The sequence below is a fragment of the Nematolebias whitei genome, chromosome 19 (genome assembly GCF_014905685.2).
Source record: "Nematolebias whitei isolate Nwh7 chromosome 19, NemWhi1, whole genome shotgun sequence".
In the NCBI taxonomy this organism is placed as follows: domain Eukaryota; kingdom Metazoa; phylum Chordata; class Actinopteri; order Cyprinodontiformes; family Rivulidae; genus Nematolebias; species Nematolebias whitei.
The window spans coordinates 22,847,515-22,870,284 of record NC_056516.1 but is presented as its reverse complement, the minus strand read 5'-3'; the positions used below and the strand labels follow the sequence as shown (position 1 = coordinate 22,870,284).

The 22,770-nt window shown below is 39.3% G+C and overlaps 2 protein-coding genes across 2 annotated transcripts in view; one reads left to right on the top strand and one right to left on the bottom strand.

Annotated features, from left to right (window-relative positions):
* The window catches only part of elp2 (elongator acetyltransferase complex subunit 2), a 37,374-nt gene extending 27,251 nt beyond the window's left edge, over positions 1-10,123 (bottom strand). Inside the window, exons 1-9 of the mRNA XM_037693397.1 lie at positions 9,992-10,123; positions 9,777-9,855; positions 9,281-9,351; positions 8,792-8,936; positions 3,294-3,371; positions 3,033-3,097; positions 2,845-2,911; positions 1,422-1,568; positions 1,064-1,159 (exon numbers count right to left, since the gene is read on the bottom strand). Coding sequence (XP_037549325.1) covers positions 1,064-1,159; positions 1,422-1,568; positions 2,845-2,911; positions 3,033-3,097; positions 3,294-3,371; positions 8,792-8,936; positions 9,281-9,351; positions 9,777-9,855; positions 9,992-10,123 — 880 coding nt within the window. The remainder of the gene's footprint in view (positions 1-1,063; positions 1,160-1,421; positions 1,569-2,844; positions 2,912-3,032; positions 3,098-3,293; positions 3,372-8,791; positions 8,937-9,280; positions 9,352-9,776; positions 9,856-9,991) is intronic.
* A 12,033-nt stretch (positions 10,124-22,156) lies between these two features.
* The window catches only part of ctnnal1 (catenin (cadherin-associated protein), alpha-like 1), a 75,382-nt gene continuing 74,768 nt past the window's right edge, over positions 22,157-22,770 (top strand). Inside the window, exon 1 of the mRNA XM_037693543.1 lies at positions 22,157-22,271. Coding sequence (XP_037549471.1) covers positions 22,176-22,271 — 96 coding nt within the window. The 5' untranslated portion in view covers positions 22,157-22,175. The remainder of the gene's footprint in view (positions 22,272-22,770) is intronic.

Below are 22,770 nucleotides of genomic sequence, written 5' to 3'. Positions count from 1 at the left end.
TAGAGGACAATCAAACATCCTGTGGACTGTTGAGCTGTTGTTTTTCTACTTTTATGATTGAAGACAGGCCTCCAGTGACATATGACTGGTATTAATAATTTTAATAATAAAGGCAACAATGTTTTTAATTGTAATTACAACAAATAAATACAATTGAACAATACTGTTTTAAGGATTTTTTTTTTAACTGACAGAAACTCAAACTTTTATCCAAGTTGCTTTTCAATATTTGAGATTGGGCCACAGCTTCTAAACGTTGCTGAATTGAACAATAAAGATAAGACCAACAGAGCAACCATCCGTCCATCATCTTTACCCGCTTCTTCCTTTTCGTGTCACGAGGGTCACTGGTGCCCATGTCCAGCAGTCACTGTGTAAGAGGCAGTGGACACCCTGGACAGGTCTCCAGTCCATCACAGGGACACATAGAGATAAACAACCCATTCACTCTCTCTCTCACACCTAGGGACAAGTTAAAGTTACCAACCTGCCTAACATGCATGTTTTTGGTTTGTGGGAGGAAACTGGAGTACCTGAAGAAAACCCACACATGCACAGAGACAACATGCAAACTCCACCCAGAATGGCCTCCGGTCGGGATTCGATCCAGCAACCTTCTCACAGAGATTCAACAACTCTACCTAGCATGTCAAGCTGCCTGTGACCATGATGCAGATAAGTGTTTATGGCCATAAAAAAATTGGAATTTATTACATTCCATTTTTCTTTTCAACTCAATTCAAAAATACTTTATTCCAATGAGAAATTAAATGATGATGCAACTTATTATCCTGGTTTCATTAAAACGCTGTTATAGATGCTGAAGGCTGTGGGCAGGAAGGATCTCCCGCAGTGATCTGTCCCACACCGGATCCAAAAAAAGCAGCCGCAGATACTGATCTGTCCACCTGGGCCCGGCGGGTGGACGGGTTCGGGTGATTTTCTTTATCGGCTTTTAACTCCTACAACTTTGACATTGTTCCTTTAAGCTGTCGACCTTGTCCTGTCTGATGACAGCAATACTACGGGTCAATCTCTTCAGTGGGTTTTTAAAACAAAGTACCTTTGTAGACCTGAGGCTGCCAGTGGACTCCATAAACCCAGTTCTCGTGGCCTGCCAGGACGGTTTCAAGGGACACAGCAAACGCTGAGATGATTTCTGCAGTAAAACAACAAAACCCAAAGATGAATGTGCAAAAAATTCAGTTTAATTTAGTTTATTTATACAGATATAAATGATAAAAAAGACAAATTTCTTTACATACTATTTTAACAGTTCAAAAGTATTTTGGTGTTGATTAATTTAAGCACTCGCACAAAATTTTTGGAATCTCCTCTCCCTTTCCCCTTCAAAAATCATATCCCTTCATTTGCTTAATTAACACCTTTTTTTGGTAATCAAGCCAGGCTGGCCCACTCACCTCTGTCCTTCACTTCAAAAACGTCCTCTTTCATTTTGATGATGGTGTGATCATCTTCTGTGCGGGTGTCTGAGCCAGATTTGGCACACAGCCTCCACACTCTGATGAGCGAGTCCTGTGAACAGCTGGCTAATAACAGCTCAGTCCCTGGAAAAAAAAAAAGCAGAGAAAACCCAAAAACCTTCACTCAAAGACATCTGGTGCGCACCCTTAAACAGATTTATTACAAAGTCTTGCCATATTGTCATTGAGCATATTATGGTGCTATTTGAATGGGTGTTTAATGGGTTAAAGGTGTATTAGAACAAATTTTAGGGGCTTTTTCTGTGGTTTGAAAGTGTAAAAGTTAAACATGTGGAACTCATACTCACAATAATGATTATTACAGATTACAAACAAGGAGTACACCGATGTCCCTCGTCGCTGAGGGATTTCAACAATGAATGTTTGTAGTTTTCGAGACGAGTGTTTTTATGGACTGGAACTGAACAGAGAATAAAAGTAAACCTTAATGTTTTTGGTGCACAATGGGTAGGATTTAATCTGTGTATAAAAACAGAGGTAGGCTTTTTTCTTGACCGAGGTGACACAGAATGAGTGTCCAGGTGCAAAGGCGGAGCCAGGGGGTGGCCAATGGTGGCCTTGGCCACCATCTTCAGCCACATCAATCATTTAAGAAAACAATACTTTTAAGCAACATAAAAACTAGAAAGCATAGTTTCCTTAAATGATAGGAGGGGCTGGTTTACATATACATATCAGTGTTTCCCCTACCATTATACAGGTGGGGTGCCCCACCCCGCCAACAAAACTGAGCACCCCGCCTACCAAACTGAACTTGCCCCTCCCACCCCCACCCAGCACTGACATGTCACTAAGGTAGCGGCACAAAATACAGGCTCTCTAGCTAAAAAGCCAAAGGCAGCACTCACATTGCCTCCTTTTTTTTGTTACCAGACCATTTTTGTCTCTGTCAAAATGTATTTATAAATAAAAAAAAATGTTCTGCTGTAAAGAAGCAAGAAGCCAGCCTAACTTAGATCACATCAATCACGCTGCGGTGACACTTGAAGATAATGATGACAATCATTTGTTTTGGTTGTTGCTTGAAATTCTGCCACAACTATTTACACTGTCAAACTGATGTTTCTGCATAAATGACTCAAAAAATGCCACATTTATAATAAAAACGTGTCCCTCCAAGAGTTGTTACAAAGACAAAAAGTCTACAGTTTGTCACATATAATTTTAAAATCTTTGGAATTCTGTAAACTTACATGGCTCTTCACATCTTGTGAACATACAAAATGAGCATTTAAAGGGGAAACTGCACAAAAATGGGTAGAAAAAGACTTGCCAAGGCAACAGGAACTCCATACCAAGTTCACAACAAGCAGTTCTGCACCAAAACACTGGAGCTCACCTGTCGAGGTCCACTCCACTCCACGGACCCAGTCTTCGTGTCCTTGCAGTGACATGACTTTCTGGAGCTGCGGTGGAGTCGTTTCAGAGGATCAGTGGGTGCTCTTTAATTCAGGGACATTTAAATTCAAGAAACGGAACAGTATATTTGAATAGGCTGCTGCTGGGTGAGGAATGATCCAAGTTTACCTGTCTGTTCGCCTGCACATACAGATGCACCCGAGAGTCATCACCCCCGCAGGCAAGTATAGGAACTGTGGGAAACACACACACACACACACACACACAGAGTGGGTTCAGCATTGAAATTTCAGTTCAACTTCCAAAGCTTAATGCGTTTTGAAAATGGCTGTGATTCCGTTACAGGAGAGCAAAAATGTGTCCATACGCGTTTGTGTATATGTGGAAGTTAAAGCACGTTTTGTTTATGCAGGAGCACTTTATGCTTACCTCTGGTGCCTGGCAACAATGCTAGGGAGACATCCATCATGAAACCACTGCCAAATGATACATTATGGAGGCACTCAGCTGAGGAGCAAACCAAAAAACAATCACATTGAAATAAACTTTCAGCTGCACAGCACTAAACTACACAATTACTACTAAAGATGTGGATATATTAGGCTATGAGACTTTAGTTGCACATTAAAAACACTTATTTTGCCTTTTTATTATCTTTTTGCCGAAGTGTGCCCTATTTCACTACACATGAAGAGGCAAAAACAGTCGATATAAAACCTACATTAATCATATTTTTATTTGAAAATATAACTCAGGGTTTGAACCAGTTTGCAGACACTCGGTGACTGTCAAGTAGCATACCGGTAGTTTTTATTTTTTTATTTATTTTTGGCACTGACAGGTGGACGCAGAAACTTTCAGCATAAGGAACCTGTTATAGGAGACAGCTTGAAAAAAGAAAGACAGGGATGACACCGAGGAAGGCTGCTGACACTTAACTGTCAAAAGCACGTCTGTCAAAAATAAATGTGGTGTTTTTTAATTTATTATTGCTTTTTTGTTTGTTTTGCATGTAGATTTAAATAAAGTTTTAAATAGGGCTGCACAATGCAATTGCAATTATTGTTGACTATTTCAAAAGACAACTTCGGTCATCACAACACTTGAGCATTTTGGCTACTATCAACGAAATCAGCTGTGGACATTTAGGGAGAGGAGCATCTGATATGTCACTGACATGCCCCTTCTGTGTGTGCTGTATGGCCTTATTGATACTGATATTGCTTACAAGGATACCATAAAGACAATACATTTTTAACATTTTGTGCACTAACAGTTTTGAATAATTAAAAATAAATCTAGCAGAAAATAATGACATTATAGTTTTTATCATATTTAAAAGGTTGATAAAGAAATTATAACTAGGGATGCACCAAGCACTTTTTTTCACTTCCGATATCGATACCGATATCTGAGGTTTAGTATTGGTCAATACCGATCAGACACAAAAAAACAGTGCTGAATTAACTTAAAACATTTGTTTTTTAAACGCAGACATAAATGTACTGAATTACAAATTTATTGAAAACCACAGAATTTTTTTCCGATATCGGTACTGATATTAATATCGGATCGGTGCATCTCTAATCATAACCATCAGTACTCAAACAAATATAAAAATTATTCAAAAGTCATCAAACCGTTGCAAATATAGTCAACTAGAACATCTGCAGTAAGATGATCTGCCTCCAAAATAGTTTCAGCTTCTTTTCATTTATGCAGCCAGTTTTGCAGCATTTGACTGAGCTGGGTTTGCATCTGATTTCAAGTAGAAGGAGCACCTAATTGTATTTTTCTATTTAGTGCAGGTTGTCAGGAGGTTTCAAAATACTTTGAAATAAAGGCATTAAACTATGTTTTCAGGTGATTCACAGCAGATCACAATAATATGAATAAAAACACAGAGATAAATAAAATATGACATAATGTTTAAATCTGTGACAAAAACACCTTCTAGTTTGAGAAAAAAATGTATTTGCAGTAGAGCACATTTGATGTAAGTTGCAGAAATTCCTGCATATTAGAGGCAGACATATTTAGGCCATGTCAATCAGCTGTACCCGAGCATACAGAACTGATTACAAAGTAGGAAGATGAAAATGAAGGAGTAGCTGCTACAACCAGCCCAGCCCTTTTAATTAAGAAACATCTTTAATAAACATGTTCTAAAAAAACATGTAAGAGCTGCTAAATATATATTCAAGTTAAGTGATTATGCTTTAATTTCTTAAATAAAAAATACAAATTGGCCAGAACATTTAAAAAAAAAAAAGTGGTGTATAATATCGGCTGCCCTGATTTCTAAACAATACTATCAGCATCTGCCATAATTTTAAAAAAATATATCAATGCACTTCTAATGCACACAAATAACCTTTTATATTAGTAATATTAAATATACTGGTAATGGTGTGTAAATATGAAAGTGGTGTGAACAGGGTTTTTTTTTTTTATATATTTAAAAGGTACTTTTTTGTGTGTGTGTGTGGGGGGGGGGGTTATACATTTAGTTTTGTGATCAGTCACAGGAATGACACATTAAAATATGTTAAATTATAAATCAGAACTCTTCAGATGTCAAATTGTGATGACAACGTGGTCTCAGAGCCTTGAAATGTAGCAACGAATGTCAGGTTGTGAGGTTTTGGTTATGCTTTTGAAAACTTGAGCAGTACTTCTTTAACACCCTGAACAAGTATTAAATTACACAAAGCACTGTGAATATAAAAGTTTGCTCAAATTATTATTATTATTATTTTAAATCCCGATTTTGTTCAAGTAAAAGGTGTCGGATGTGTATTGCACATGAGGTTGTGTAACTGCAGCGTGCTCGTGCTGAACTTGTCCGTCACTGAAAGTATCTACGACTGGAAGTGGAGCACAAGAACTGGACCACAGAGCAACGGAAGGTGTCCTGCTCCGGTAAACAACTTTTTCTTTGGCACCATGTGAATAATGCATCATGAGGAGTAGGCATTGTGATGCTTTTGGCAATTTTTTGCTAGAAACCGTGCGTTCTGACAATTTTATGGATGTTGACTTACCCAACATCCTAAACATTATTGATAACCAAGAACACCGAAACTGTATTCCTTGATGGTGAAGCAAAAAGGTTTTAAAAATGTTTTTAGGGACATAAAAAGCATTTGAACTGTTGACTTCTTGTTCTCTTCTCTCGTCTGGCGCTGTTAGCTATGCTGGACAAACAAGTCCATCCATGAAGGCTCCACCTTTACAACTCCAAGGACTTCTGCCAAATGTAAAGAACCCCTTCAGAAGTGCCTTGAATGAAAGACATATTCGGTATCAGGAAGGTGGTCATAATGTTGTGGCAGATATGGGAACAATATGACAGAAAGATTGTGCTCTAATCTGAAGACGTGTCTGTGGAAACTTTGAGATTGTTAACAGTGAAATAAAAACAAATTCTTGTTTTTCTGTTAAATGAAGAGTAACTTGCATCTGTTGCCATAGTAACTGTTTTTGTAGCCTAACTAGCAAGCTGGTGGATTTTTTTCTTCAACAAACTGATTTTCTCTGTGATACCTCTCCTCCTGCTGAGCTTAAAGCAACTCTGACACATCACATCTCATTCAGACAGTTGATGTCAAATCACAGCAGAGAATAGATTTGCATTTTTCATTTTGTATTGACTGGATGTACAAAAATATGATGACTCCATCATAACAACATGCATAAAAAACTAATTCCCAGTCTAAAATAATACATTATGAACAATAAAACAGCTGTCAGAATTACTGTGGTATTGTGTCTTCAGCGTGTACTGGGACAGTTTCACAGCTGTGTGAAACATCTGGAATGAGAGTCAGTTCCTCCAAGTCTGAGGCCTTGGTCCTCGACCGGAAACAGGTGGAATGACCCCTCCGGGTCGGGGGGAGGGAACTTAACCTCAGGGGGAGGAGTTTAAGTATCTTGTTCATGAAGGAAGAATGGAGCGGGAGATGGGGCCTTGTCCTCAGTAATGAGGGCATTGCTTCGGTCAGTCGTGGTGAAGAAATAGCCAAGTTGAAAGGCAAAGCTCTCATTTTACTGGTCTGTCTATGTTCCGACCTTCGTCTACGGTCAAAAGGTTTGGATCAGGACTGAAAGAACAAGATCTCGGATGCAAACGGTCAAAATGGGCTTCCGTTGCAGGGTGGCCGGGCTCAGCCTTAGAGATAGGACGAGGAGTTCCGTCATCCGGGATATCCACCAGCCCAAGGATTCTGAGCATTAGTCTCTGCGTGAGTGCAGCTACAGCGTGCGCTCTCAGGACATTATTACCTGCAGTGTTCCCTCAGTGAGGACTGAACGAGGCAAAAGGGCCTTCTCCTACACCGCTCCAGTTTCCTGGAATATCTTGCAAAAAGATCTGAAGCTCTCGACCTTGACCTCTCTAAGTGGCGTCAAACATCTGCTAAGTTCCTGGCAAAAACCAACGCAGACATGTTCCTGTTTTTAGTTTTCTACGTCGCTTTACAATCTAGCTGTTTAGTTTAGTTTTTCTTTTTGTTTTAATACCATTTTCTTTCATTTATTCTTCTCAGTTTATAAGATTGTCTACTGTTGTCATCACTCTTTGTTTAAAACAAGTCTCTCTTGTAAATGAGTCCCCGAGACTCAAAGAGACTAACCTGTATTAATAAAGGGTGAATGAAAACTGGTAGGAGACCCTGAGGAAGACTCAGAAGTCGCTGGAGGGATTATGTACCTTCTCTGGCCTGGGAACGTCTCGGGTCCCCCAGAACAAGCTGGAAAGTGTCAGTGGGGAGAGGGATGTCTGGGTTTCTATCTTGGACCTGCTGCCTCGGTGATTTGACAAAATATAAGCGGTAGAAGATGGAGATATTCTGTCTCAGCAGTAATTGAATTAATTCTAATATTTTTAGCTTTTTTATAGTGTTTCAGAGAAATGATGCCAAGTATGCACAGTCACAGTGTTTTAGCTTAATGTTTCCATAGATAATGATTAGTTATCAAAGCTTTATTAGTGGTTTTTGTTTTATAAGTTTTATCCTGGCCAACATTTCCCAGCTCAGAGTGAACATACAGAGCTGACTAAACTAAATCTGATGAACTGATCTGAAAACTCAGAGCTTTGAGATTTTATCATCTCAGAGTCTTTTAAAGTTGTTTTCTAGAGCAGACACCAGAACTAATCATCTTTATAAAACACCACTGACCCCTTTCAGGTCATTTGGGCAGTGGTTCAGGACCACCTTGTGCCATGAAACAAGATCTTACAAAAACTCCAAAAATCAAATGAAACTTAAAAATGACAGTAAATAGCACATTTTAGCCATAGTTTCCATAAAACAGTCATAAAATACACAGTAATAGTTGTAGAGATTGTTTGTGCTCTCATGATATCCTTGACTTAGAAAGGTTTTTATTCCTCAACCAGTGATAGTGATCATGTTTCTGTCATTTTGTGCATCAGAAGCTGAAAAATATAGGAACCACTGTACTATATTAAGTGTTTAGTTTATTTAAATAAATATTTTAGCATTTAAATAACCATTTTTGTACATAATGTTTCATGTTGAGTAAATTGTATTTAGTTATAATATTAAGCATAAACTGCATGTTACAGTAATTTCTAGCTTGGGGCGTTCAGCATCCAACAGCCAAGGTTACAAGAAAACTTATAAGCATCAATACATATTGATATTTTCATATTTCTCACATTCTTGCCTATATTTTATTGTGAATCACTGTACGGAGTTTCATTTATGGTTCTATGCTAGCTTAATGATTATTGTGGAATATTATTGGGATTAATTAACAAAAATTAGGAGCTATCGTATCATTTGTAACTATCAAGATTACAAATTAAAATATGTCTCATTTTGTGGTATTTCCATCACAACATCTAGAAACACTTTAAAAATACGACGTTAATTAATGAAAAGACTATTTTGTCTCACCTTCTTTGTTGCGACTGCAGAGCCACAGTCTGATTGTGGAGTCAGAGGCAGAGGAGGCTACCAGGATCTTTGAGTCTTCCATGTAAATGGTGTCGACAGCACAGACAGGACCACTGTGGCCCTTACACTCGACTGATCGGATAAACTGGAAACAACAAGCACATTTTAACCTTTTTTTTGCTTGTTTTCATTTATAGAGCAACAAATTAAACATAAACATCCACAATATTCTCTACAAAAAGCTTGATAGTAAGTCAGGTCCTCTGGATGGATTCTTCTTTGTTGAAATGTTTCATCTTTAATTCAAAAGACCTCTTCAATCTTGACCTGGCCTGATTTATAGATTTATCTACCTGGATTATTGAGCATGTATCAGGACATTTTGCTAATATATGTGTACCAATAGCTATCAATGATCAAACATTTACATCAATCTGTAAAAAAAAAGTGGCTATAGTCAGAAGCTGTTTGCAAGACAACACTGGTTACCTTCCCATGTTGAGCTTCCCAGAGGATGAGCCGATTGTCTGATCCTCCTGAGATAAGATGGCACTCTGGTGCTGTGATAACAAGAACAGTTATTACGGTCTGCCCTACTTGGTACAATAACACAACTTTTACATCATCATAGTGAACTACAATGTTTTATATTATGTGACGGCAGTTAAGAGACATCAGGTGCCTTCTTGAATCTGAAGATGATAGTTCACCAGCCTTCAAAGAGCCACGGCCACAGAACTCAACTTTTATGAGACAGTAGAGAAATAGGCAGAGCAAATTAAGTTAGTTTGTTAGCAAGGACTGTTCCAAGAAAAACTTATTTCCCATTAATGACAACAGCAACACAGCTTGGGTTTGTAAATCTGCATATAAAAAAAAACAACTACATTTCCTGCTCACCAAAACCTGTTTGCATCGTTGAAGCGGCTTAAACTATCATCATCAACTGGGCAGCCAGCTGTGACAGATCATCCTCTGTACTCACCGTTGTCCTTTCTATGGACCCACTGGACCGCATTCACTCTCCCGTTGTGTCCATTCAGCAACCCAACGACTCTTCTCTCCTGTATTAAAACCGAACAACGCTTACTCAAGTGTTTATCGTTTTAAAACCACTCTGAATGCACTCCAGTCTGGTTAGCCCCATAAATTAGCATCGTGCTAACAGTTAAAATGCGAAAATATAAGACGGTTCCTCACCTGTGGGTCGTACAGAGCCACTGAATTACATGTTCCGAAGGCAATAATCCCACCACGACCCCAAGAAACAACATTTGGTGTCCTGTTTGCACAACAAGCTACATGGCATGTTTCAATTACGGACGCCGCCATGATAGCTAAAGTTGTGGAGTTAGTGTAAAAGTGTCCGGGAATAAACTGTACCTAGATGTCAACAGTTCCGCGGTGACAACGTCTGCAAATAGTAGACATTTTTACTACATAAAACAAATATAATTAAATAGAAATAGAAATAAGTTGAAACATACTTTTAATTTTTTTTTTTTTTTTTTTTTACATCATGTTTACTGGTTACAAAAAGTTGCAATGCTGAGGACACTCCAGAAGATGGAGTAAGAGACTTGGAAACAAACAAAAAAAAAAAACAAGATGTAAATCTTTTAGTATTATATGCTCAACGAATTTTGATTTCACACCACTTGAAATGGAATAACATAAAGTGCAGTCTATAAATCAAGGTGATACAATAAAGTGATACTTCAAAAGAGGGATTTTTAATACTACAAGGACAGATTGAAGCTAATCTAAAAATCTAATTTTGTGTTTTGTTTTAGAGAAATGTTAGCGAATGGGTGCTTAAAGGTTTCAAGTTTGGTGCACATGCTAAAAATTTGAATCTACATTTATTAAACTATTTTACAGCAACATTTTCTCACAATGATCTAAATTCAGAACATGAAAATATGCTATAACAATGCCTCATCAGACAAATCTTTAAGTTTTTGGGGAATCAAAATCAACCATTAAGTATGAAATTAGATGAAGTGCTGGGATCCAGTGGGATTAATGACAAATGGCATGTTGCATTATGTTGCAATTACTCCATCTTCAATCAAGCTCTGACACACTCCCATGTCAGACTGTAATTCCCTCGCCAGGATTTGATAGAAGCTGACACGGTCGCAGCTGAGCTAGCTGCCAGCCGAGCAGACTTGCAGGCTTGCTTGTTAAAAATAGACAAAACAATTATTAAAAATAGAGTTAAAGAACAGCAAGAAGAAACCTTGGGCCTTTTGAATAATACAGGCTGATGTGATGCACAACAGTGTCTAAACTTCTTGACAAGAAACAAAGATGCAACAGGGTTTGCAGATCTTTGAGTGTTATCATGAATGACACAGTAGCACAGAAAAACAGGGATAGGCCCAAGTAATACGAGATGTAGAGGTGGATAGAGGGTGGGTGGCAGAGCCTTTTTTTTTTTTGCTTCCTTTTTGCCCATGTGTATTTATCCATGAAAGACAGAACAGGCACACTCTCATCAACTCTTGAGGAGAAAATAGGCTCGTCGCTATCGCTCTTTTTAAACAAGATTTAGACAGATCTGGCAGGGTGAGACGACCTCATCAAGGTGGATCGCCATGCATTCGTGTGGCCTTGCCTCAGGAGTGGCAGCAAAGGAATAGCTGGGACACAACAAAGCAGCTGCTTCGGTGGAGTGTCTCTAATTCTTTTGCATCACTTTGACTATGCATTCATCATGTAGAGAAAGCTCTGCAGCTGCTTATGTAATGTAGGATTAATTTGATCAAATATGCCAAGTCAGTGAGGTTTACTTTGATGAAATGTCTCATTCGTTGCAGTTCGTAAACAAAAGACCAATTTTAGTTCTTTTATGAGGTTTTGCAAACCTAATCAAAACAATATTGGCTCTATGTCGCCATGACAAATGGGCAATAATGTAATGTTGTAGCTCCTCTCTTTGTTTGATTTTCTGATGTGTTAGCAAAATATCAGATTAACCACTGGACATTTGTTTAAAAACCCATCAGGAACTATTTGGATGTACATCTACAACTGATTACCTTTTGGTGTCAACGTGTCTCAGTAGGCTTACAGATATTGCGCTACAGTTTGGTGTGGTAGTAGCTGAGAGTTATCCCAGGTGAAAATAAAATATACTTAAGTATAATGACATTTAATATATTAAATCTATTTGCGAAATTGTAAAAAAAATACATTGTACATGTATTATTTTGACACAACTTAAGTTGTACTTAAGTTGTACTATTATGAAACAACTTAATTTGTACTTTGTATGTAAAAAAAAAAAGGTTAAATCATTTAATCTGGACCAGTTTATGATTTAACCGTTTTTTTTGTTATCTACCTGGATGACTGAGCCTACAAACCTTTTTACTTGGTATGTACTAGTTTTGTGCTTGAATAATACATTTAGATTTTTTTTAATTGTATTTATAATGTCTTTGCTTAGTACTGTTAATAAAATTATTATATATTATAAATATATTATAAGTCTTTATTAAATACCTTCTAAGTGTGCTAATATTTAATATAACAAGAGGTTTGTACATTTAAACTTATTTATTAAACACAAAAAGTTGCATACAGTACAATTTCTATGACAGATTAGACAATTTTATATGTAACAAAAATGATAAAACTAACAAAGAACAATAACAAAGAGTACTTCAACAATGAAACATCAATACGCATGCATATTTACAGTTTCATTTTAAAAAGTGTAAACATTGCTATTCCAAAATAGGCAGCACGGTTGTGCAGTTGGTAGAGCTGCTGCCTCTCAGCGAGCAGGTCCCCGGTTCAAAACCCAGTCCGGGGCCTTTCTGGGTGGAGTTTACATGTTCTTTCGGTGCATGTGTGGATTTTCTCCGGGTACGCCGGTTTCCTCCCACAGATCAAAAACATGCACATGCCTTGATTGGTAACTCTAAATTGTCACTAGGTGTGAGTGAGAGACTGAATGGTTGTTTGTCCCGTTTGTCTCTATACATGTCTCTGTGATGGACTGGAGACCTGTCCAGGGTGTCCATCACTTCACACACAGTGACTGCTGGACACGGGCACCAGTGACCTCCGTGATCAAAAACAGGAAGAGGAGGTAAAATGATGGTTGGATGGACGGATGGGTCCCAAAAATATGTATTTACCCTTTTTTATTGACTTGATTGCAGCGCACCTCGGAAACTGTTGTTCCAGGAAACTCTTCGATGACTGCATCTGTTAGGGAAAAAAAAAGAAAAAGAATAAAATAAAAACACAAACTAACTTCTTTCTGAGCGCTAACTGCTGTTTAAAAACTTTTCCATTAACTATAGGAGTCAACTCTGTCTATCTCATGAATTGCTGGTCAGATTTTAATAAAACATTCACAACATAATCAAAGCATGTACTTCTACACTTCTACAACTGATTAACTTTTAGTCAGCCCATTTCATACTGATACCTCATCTGACCAATTTTAACAAACACATAAACTGCTATAAGTCAGTCAGTTTTACAGATTTATAACTGGATGCTATAGTAGCTGAGACTCCTGACCTTGACACTGAGAATCACTGCCTTTTTATATAGATAAAAATTCAATTTAATTGAAGGAGACTTGAATATTTTACACCAGCGGGAATTTAAATACTGTAGAAGATATACTTGAATACTACTCTCATTTATTTCTTGTCATGTGTTGCCTCCACGTGATTAATAACTCAGAGTGACCAAGGATCACTAATGTCTTTTTAAGAAACTGAATAATAGTTTCAGAGAATCACTATAATTAACTTCACACCAAAGAATTATCAGTGATCAAGAACCCGTCTGTTTGTTTATTTAGATATACTCATTGTCTGCATTCGGTGACATTTTCTCATGCACTTAGCAATAAATAAAGATAATTGTACCTCAGTTAGGAAAGGGTTGAGTACAATTTTATACCTTTTACACCTGAAAAAACGCAACACTTGTGCTACATCAGGTGACTGTTTATGCTTTGTATTTATTAAGAGTAATGAGTTGAAAAATGATGATTTACAAAAACGCATGCATGCAGGCATGTAATGAGCTTTTTTTTTTTTGTCATCTTCATACGTCTGTTATCTCATGCTGAGGCAGCTGTCATAAAAATTAAAACTGGAAATAAAGAGCTTCTCTGAGATGTTCACGATTATATAAGAACAGAAAAGCTGAGGTCTCTGCGCAGTGTCTGCATGGCACTTTGCTGCTGCCTCCTTACTTCACGTGTAATTAAATTAGATTTGTTCCTGTAGGTGCCTCCTCCACAACAGGACGACCTAAACAGAACAGACAGATTACCCTTTCTTTACCAGCATGGCTGTTTTAGATTTTCTTTTTACTGAGACATGTTTAAATGTTTATTTAATACCTAGTTTTTATTTTTTGACAAGCCTGTTATTTGCAATGATCCAAGAAGGAAACCCAAACATCCAGATACTCTCCACCTCCTCCAAAAGGAAGTAAAATCCCTCTAGCACAGTCTGGGCCTCCTTCGTGGGAGGTGACTGGAAAACCTCCAGTGAGCGGTGCTCATCCTAATCAGATGCCTGACCCACCTCACATGAATACGCTTGATGCAAAGCAGCAGTGGTTCCACTTCAAGCTTCTCCCCAAATGATGGAGCTCCTCACCTTAAGGCTGAGTGTGTCCACACTGAAGAAAGCTCCTTTTATCGCATTCTTTCTGTCATGATCCAAACCTCATGATCATAGGTGAGGGGTGGAACGTGGACAATCAGTCAATCAATCAATCAAACCTTTATTTCAGACACATGCATGGTCCATCCATAGTAAACAAAAACAGGCACAAAAAAAACAATACTGGTAGTAACAACAAAACAATAATAATAGAATATTCATCCATTGCTGTATAAATTAAGGCACCAGTGATTTCACAGACAAGAAAAGAACCTAACGGAGCTTTGTACGGAGTTAGTCAAGGTATAAATGATGCTATTACAGAGTCTGTTTTCCTGCACATACATCTGCACACAAGGTTTTTGAAGCACAGCAGCACAAGTTGGTATTGGCATTTACAAACATCAGACTAGCACTACTCCATCGCGGCACCTTAAGCAGCATCCTCATGCCATCATTGTACGCCACGGCTTTTTCTCTAATGCCGCCACAGGTGGGTAGTATACATTGGAGTACAATATGCTTTAAAGTGCACCGTTTTTACAGATACTGAGCACATAGAGAACTTCTGAAGAAGCATATTAGCTTGTACGTGTTGCATACAACGCTGCCTGTAAGTGTCCCTATCATCAGACAGACTAGTATGTCAAGAGTTTCACCTTTCACTTCAGCTTTTTTCACCACACACACCAGAGCAACGACCTCATTACTGCAGACAAGGCCCTTATTCTTTGATCCAGCACTCACGAACAAGACTCAGATACTCCTCTGCTTGAGGCAGAGACCCATTCGCAACCTCCGGGAGCATTAAACTTTTTTTTTTTCAATTGAGAACCATAGCCTTGACCTTAGAAGATCAATTATGCTGTCATGTTCAAAAGTAAAATAAAATATAAACTGGTAAGATCTTGACTTAAAGCTTACTGAGATGATTTGCGTCGTAAGGTTTAAAATACATTTAAATAAAGTAAATAATGTCGTTTTAAAACTGGTCTTCTTTTTAAAGGAGTCAGTCAGTGAGTAAAAACGTTGCATGAAGTCAGCCAGGACACCTGACCTCAGTATGAGGTCTCCTTTACTGAGACCTTCTCTGGCCACTGCATCGCGCTAAAAAGGTGAGTTCAGCTGCTGGACCCAACACTTTTATTCCTTTCCGCCACTAAATAGCAGGTTCCAGTTCCCCAACAATCAAAGCAGTGTTGCGAATAATCTCATCAAAGCAATAACTGCCACGCATAAATTGTGAAAAACTGTCTGAATGTTGCAAAACAAGCACGTTACGAGCACAGCTTTATACAAACAGTTCTCCTCTCCTGCAAATTGTCTGCGTGGCTTTTTAGTCCAAATATCAATCTGCTTTATCCAACAGGGAAGTCTGACTGAGTGCACTCATTTAACATCTTCCAGTATGAAAAATGACCGTCTTTTTAGGCTCAGCAGATCCTGTCCCTGGAGCGGTACAAGCAGAACGAAGGACCCAGAGAGGAAGAGAAGTCAGCACTTCTACGGAACAGCAAGAGAACAGCTGTTAGCAACACAGTCGCACCGTGCATAAGCATCTCTTATTTAATGAGTAATACCCTTGGACTGTGTGGATAGGAATACTCAAACACGCTCGCTGCTTGTGTGGAGCTGGAGACAAATATTCAGAATGCTACGTGCTTAGAAGAGATTACAGACAGGGGAGCAAATATTGAATGTTGCAGAACAAATGAGACAGTCTTTACAAAGACAAGCCTGTACAACTGTGTGTATTTGAGGCTGTGGAAGCTATTTGTCATGCTGTTAACTGAACTATTCTCTGCAGCCGTTACAGGATAATTATTTTTCTTATCTTGTTTTCCTTATCTGCTCTGAGTAAAACAATCCATGCCAGCACAAGTTAATCCAGGGCAGTTCAAGTAGCCCGAGTTAGGTTTGTTATCGCTTTATCGTTTGGGAGAGAACAAGGAGATAGCAGAAAACACACCCAGATTCATCTCGCTGGTAGTAGTACAGCCATTTATCAAAGTGGAACCATGTCCACTTAACGGTGTGCATGCCTTTAAAATGATGCACTACAACTATGTGTGTGTGTGTGGCTTTGTGTAAATGGACTGAAACCAGTGTAAACAGGGAGGGTTAAACTATAGCATAGCTGTGGGGTTTTAAGTAAATACTGGCAGAGTCTGAGACTGTCAGACAGCTTTAACACACATGCACACACACAGCAGGCAGCTGAAGTTGTCACAAATGCTTACAAACCATACTCTTTGCCATCTGCTGCGTTTGCATTATGAAACACGACTCACATCTTGTCGTCCAATGGTTGATAAGTTGGTCATTTATGAAGCCGCATGAAATGACAGAGTTTTAAACAGTTTAGATAATAAGCTCAAACATTTGTTTTAACGTCTTCCAGTATGAAATTCCAAGTTTTTCCAGAAGCAAATATTCAGATATTTCAGCTGATTTTTGATTTTGACATCTTTTTGATACATATAATGTTACTTTTTGTACAGTAGAAGGGTTTTATTATTTGTGTGCTTCAAACATCATAAAAACCATCAACTGTGTGTAATAGATGGAATAATAATAATAATAAAAAAAACACTTGCCTTAGTTTTGGTCTTAAAGGAATAGTCAACTCTGTCTAATAGTTATCAATACTTATTACCTTATCAGCCATGACATCAGTCATTACGCACAGAATATTGACAAAGAAGCTAAAGTTTTTGACAAGACTAGTTTAACGATTAGCCAAACCAATGCCAAATAAATAAATAAATAAATATCAGTTTTACAAAACAAACTCAAAAATGAAATATGTGTGTATAAGAACACCACAATATTAGTAATAATAACTAATATTAAACCTCTACATCTTTGCATGACACTGTTTATTTAGTGAGGAAAAAAACACCAGTGTTCATTTGGCAAGCCATCACTGCTCACACAGACTCATGTTCGTGCTGCTGTTCGGCATATTGTTTTTATGCTATTAGTGCTTAGTGTATATTTAGTTTATGTTTTTCTTGGTTCATATCTTAGATCTTATTACTGTTTTTCTTTTAAGTTTTACTGTTGAATGTAACCGGGACCGGCATCTGGTTAGGATTCCTCCTGGACACCTCCCTGGCGAGGTTTTCCAGGCACGTCCCATCGGGAGGAGGCCCAGAGGAAGACCCAGGACACGCTGGAGGGACTATGTTTCTCGGCTGGCCTGGGAGCGCCTTGGGATTCCTCCGGAGGAGCTGGACCAAGTGGCTGGGGAGAGCGAAGTCTGGGCCTCCCTACTTGGGCTGCTACCCCCGCGACCCGACTCCGGATACGTGGAAGAAAATGGATGGATGGTAACTGGGACCCTGTGTACATAATCTCATACACACCACATGTACCACTTGTGGTGTGTATGACAAATAAATCTCTCTGACTCTGACTCTAGCCTGTTAGCTTAACTTAACCCCAAAACCAGAGTTTTATGGTTTAAATCTTCAATACATTTGTTTTATAGTTACTGACTGAAAACCAACAGACACATGCACACTTTTACACCTTTGTATGTGTTATAATAATAAATATGTTTAATGGACTGGATACCTTGATGATCATCTTTAATAATCCAAAGTATCTCTCTCTTTTATCATTAGTGTCTGGTTTTGAGACATGGCCAACCTGTACAAAGACTTTTGCCTCTTCCTCCAAACTGTGCTCCACAGAACAGTCTTTTAGAGATGTCTGGACTATACCTTTAAAAACAACGTTCAAGTCAGTTTCCTGTTCAAGTCAGTTTCCTGTACAAAATTACATTCATTTTGTAAAAACACGTTCGCGTTCACAGTAATCCAGAGCTGGGCTAACTTGTAACTTAAAACCTACACTCTAAATTCAACATATGGTAAATGATCTCCAGATCTGCAGGCACATACAGAGTACTACAGCTGGGATTAACTTGAGGTTCCATCTTGTCCAAAGAATTGCAAACATATGGAGGTTTTGTGGACTGAACTGCAAACTTTATTGTTAGTTGGCAACCTGTTTTATTACATGAGGCATGCCCAACCTGTTCCCTAAATTAACTTGACCATTTTTTTGTTGTATTTTTTTCTTAGTGTATTCTGTTTGTGAGATTTTCTTTGAACATGTAGAGTGTCCTAAATGTAAAAAAGCATATGAAGCATATTTATTATTATAACTTTGGCACACATAAAGGTGTAAAAGTGTGCATGTGTCTGTTGGTTTGCAGTCAGTAACGATAAAACAAAGATGTAGACGATAAAACCCTAAAACTCTTGGAGGGTTGTGATGGATGGAAACTGGATACCTTGATGATCATCTTTTATAATCCAAAGTGTTCTGAACATTTTAAAGCAGTGTAAAAACCCTGAATAAAGTCACACACACACACAAAAAAAGAGTAGCATAGTGCTTAAAGAAAAGTGTTAGTATCTGGTTTTGAGTATGACAGCTGACAGAGGTTTAAAGAACTTCTTATCTGCATTTTCAAAACACTTCTAGTTTTTCTTATCTTGACATGTTTTATCATTTGTGCTAATTGGAGGAATTGGGGGAGTGGAAGTGATGAGAGATTAGAGCATTCATGGTAATCTGCAGTTGTGTAAATAATAAAAATGGTTCAGATTAGGTGACACATTTTTTACATTTAAATATCTTTTTTAAATAAATCAATACAAAATGAACAAGTCCATACATTGTGTAAATACATCACAAAATCGTAGAAATAAAAAAAACTATACAATTTAAGAATCAGTTAGGTCATTAAAAATGATGTGGACAGACAATAATGTTGTCTGTGTTTCTGTGTCTGCCAGTTTCCAAAATCTCATGAACCACTAGAACATTTTAACCAAACTCAGTAAAAATCATAGGAAGTACACGGGCAACTGAGTAACTTTTGGAGAAAACCCAATTCAAGATGGCTGCCACAACCAACTTACCTTGAAAAAACACAAAACTGATAGAACTTAGTCATTGTTACAGACATTGCTTGATAATTTGGTGTGTAGCCGTCACAACACATAGTCCAAGTGCTACTTTTGTTTTAAAACATTAGCATTAGCTGTTAGTGTTAACCCCGTTTGTCTGTTAGCATAATAACTCGTGAGCCACTGAACAGGTTTTAATGAAACTCTCTGAATGTAACTATTAAACTTTTTTCTTTCTTTTGTCTGCTCCCATCTTCAGGGGTCGCCACAGTGAATTAACTCGCATGAAGACTTGGAGATTGATTTTGCGCCGGATGTCCTTCCTGACAAAACCACAGACCACTGAGCTACCACAGCCCTCTGTGTGGAGCAGAGAGCTGCTATCTGCAGTGCCCAGGGGAGCAGATGGTGGGGGTTAAGGGCCTTGCTCAAGGGCCCAGAGTGGGGCAAATGAGGGTGGAGGCAGGTGTGGGTGTTTCACCTTTCACACCAACATTTGGGTGTTGTTGGTCTGGGGAGTCAAACCAGCGACTTTCCGATCACAGGCTTGCCTTCTCTAACCTCTGCGCCACCACTACCCCATTAAATCAATCTAAAATGTTTTTGTCAAATCAATACATTCACAAATACAATTGATTAATTTAAGCTACATCCTTTCCTGGTCCCCGAGGGCCACCATCCTCCATGTTTTACCTTTCTCCAACACACCTGGTTTGAACCAATAGGTGATAAACAGGATTCTGCTGAACATGGAGGTAATTAAGCAAATGAATTATGTGTTAGCATAATATCTCGTAAACCACTGAACAGATTTTATTTAAACTCTCAGAATGTAACCATTATTTTTTTTTCTTCTTTTGGCTGCTCCCTTATTCATTAGTTGCCACAGTAAACTATCTTGCACAAAGACTTAGCACAGTCGGTAGAGCTGCCACCTCTCAGTGAGAAGGTCGCTGAATTGAATCCCAGCCAGGGAAGTGGCATTCTGAGTGGAGTTTTCATATTCTCTCCGTGCATGTGTGGGTTTTCTCCGGGAACTCCAGTTTCCTCCCACAGACCAAAAACATGCATGTTAGACTGATTGGTAACTCTAAATTGTCTCTAGGTGAGAGAGAGAGAGAGAGAGAGAGAGAGAGAGTAAATGGTTGTTTGTCTCGTATGTCTCTGTGTCACTGTGATGACTGGAGACCTGTCCAGGGTGTCCCATTCTCGCACATTGCCTACTGGATATGGGCACCAGCAGTGACCCTCGTGACATGAAAAGGAAGAAGCGGGTAAAAGATGATGGATGGGTGCATGCTTGGATGGATGCATGCATGGACTGATTGATGGATGCATGCATAGATGGATGAATGCATGGCTGGATGGATGGATGAATGCATGGATGATGCATGGATTGATGGACAGATGGATGCATGGATGGATGGCTTGATGGATGGATGAATAGATGGGTGAATGCATGGATGGATGGATGCATGGATGGATTGATGGATGGATGCATATATGGATGGATGGATGCATGAATGGATGGATGGATGCATGGATGGAAGACAGATGGATGATCTCTTGTAAATGAGTCCTCGAGTCTCAATGGGATTTACCTGTCTAAATAAAGGTTGAATGAATGATGCATGGATGGATGCATGCAAGGATTGATGGATGGATGGACGGATGCATGGATGGATTGATGAATGGATGAATGGATGGGTGGATGCATGGATGGAAGGATGCATGCATGGATGGATGGATGGATGGATGGACAGATGCATGGATGGATTGATGAATGGATGGGTGGATGCATGGATTGATGGCTGGATGAATGGATGGATGGATGAATGGATGCATGCATGGATGGATGGTTGCATGGATTGATGATGGATGCAAGGACTGATGGATGATTGATGGATAGATGAATGGATAGGTGGATGCATGGTTGGTTTTGATGGATGCATGCATGGATGGATGGATGGATTTATGGATGATGGATGGATGCATGCATGGATGGATGCATAGATGGATTGATGGATGAATTAATGGATTGATGGATGGTTGCATGGATTGATGGATGGATTCATGCATAGATTGATGGATTGATGGATGGATTGATGGATGGCTGAATGGATGGGTGGATGCATGGTTGGTTTGATGGATGGATGAATGGATGGGTGGATGCATGGTTGGTTTGATGGATTGATGCATGGATGGATTGATGCATGGATGGATGGATGCACAAATGGACCAGGATTGGACACCCCTGCAGAGCCAATTCAATGTGTCCTCAGTTAAATGACTTTAACGAGCCAACACAGAAATGGCAACACAGTCGGTTTTACATCCACTAAGCTACAACTTCACGTGGTAGTAGCTGAGAGTCATCACAACAAATACTGGGAGCTTATAAAACAAATGCCAGGCTGTTCATTTCATGCTGACGTCACATCAGCAGGAGTTTTGTTATGTAACTGTGTGAGGAAACATTTGAATATTGGTGCATAAATCAGTGGTGGAGAAGCCGCGGGAAGCTGAATGTGTGCGCGTGGTTGCCCACAGTGGTGTGCTGCAGTCCTCTGAGTAAACTGCACGAACATCAGCGCGCGCAGCGGCGCAACCACCGAGCCCGAGCGCATTCAAACCAGCGCGTGCGTCCGAGGACCCGCTCGATTAACGACGGAGTGAGAAAAGCCGGCGAGAAAACACTTTGCAGCCGCGAGAGAAAAGGAGAGCAGCCTCTCGGTGAACTCCGTGCAGTTTCTGTGCGTCGTGATTTAGCGTCAGACAAGACGGGGGGGTTGAAAGGACAGCTCGGCGGGAATGGCTTCATCTCCGTGCGGGAACACGAACTTCGACTCCGGGCTGGAAATCAAAACTCGCTCGGTGGAACAGACGCTTGTCCCTTTAGTTTCGCAGGTGAGTATCAAAACACCCCCCCAGCCCTCCCCCGTACACACACCCCGTTTGAACTTTTACCACCTAACTTCACAGATGTGCTCGAGCACAAGTGTTTACCTGTTTGTCCGTCGCGTGCTTTGTTGTTTTGACGTTGTAAACAACTTCCACATTTCCACGACAAGCTTGTGTTGGCCTGTTCTGAAGGGTTACCCTCCAAAACATCATCAAAGTGATCAGAATCATGAAGACGCCCTTTCTGGGGACTTATTCACAAACTTTTACAACTTTCAGCTCCCTCAAAGCTGTGCTGTGACGCGCACTCCCGTGCGTGCCACTTTAAAAAGCACGTGCTTTGTTTTACAATAAACACAAGAAGAGCCACTTTACAGGCTCTCTTTCAGCAGCTCTCAAGTTCCAGCATTTAAGGGCAGAGTTAATGAATCAGGTTACTGTAAAACAAAGTGGGCCACAAACGCTTTAGATTATTAAAGGGATAGCACGGATCTTTTGAAGTGGG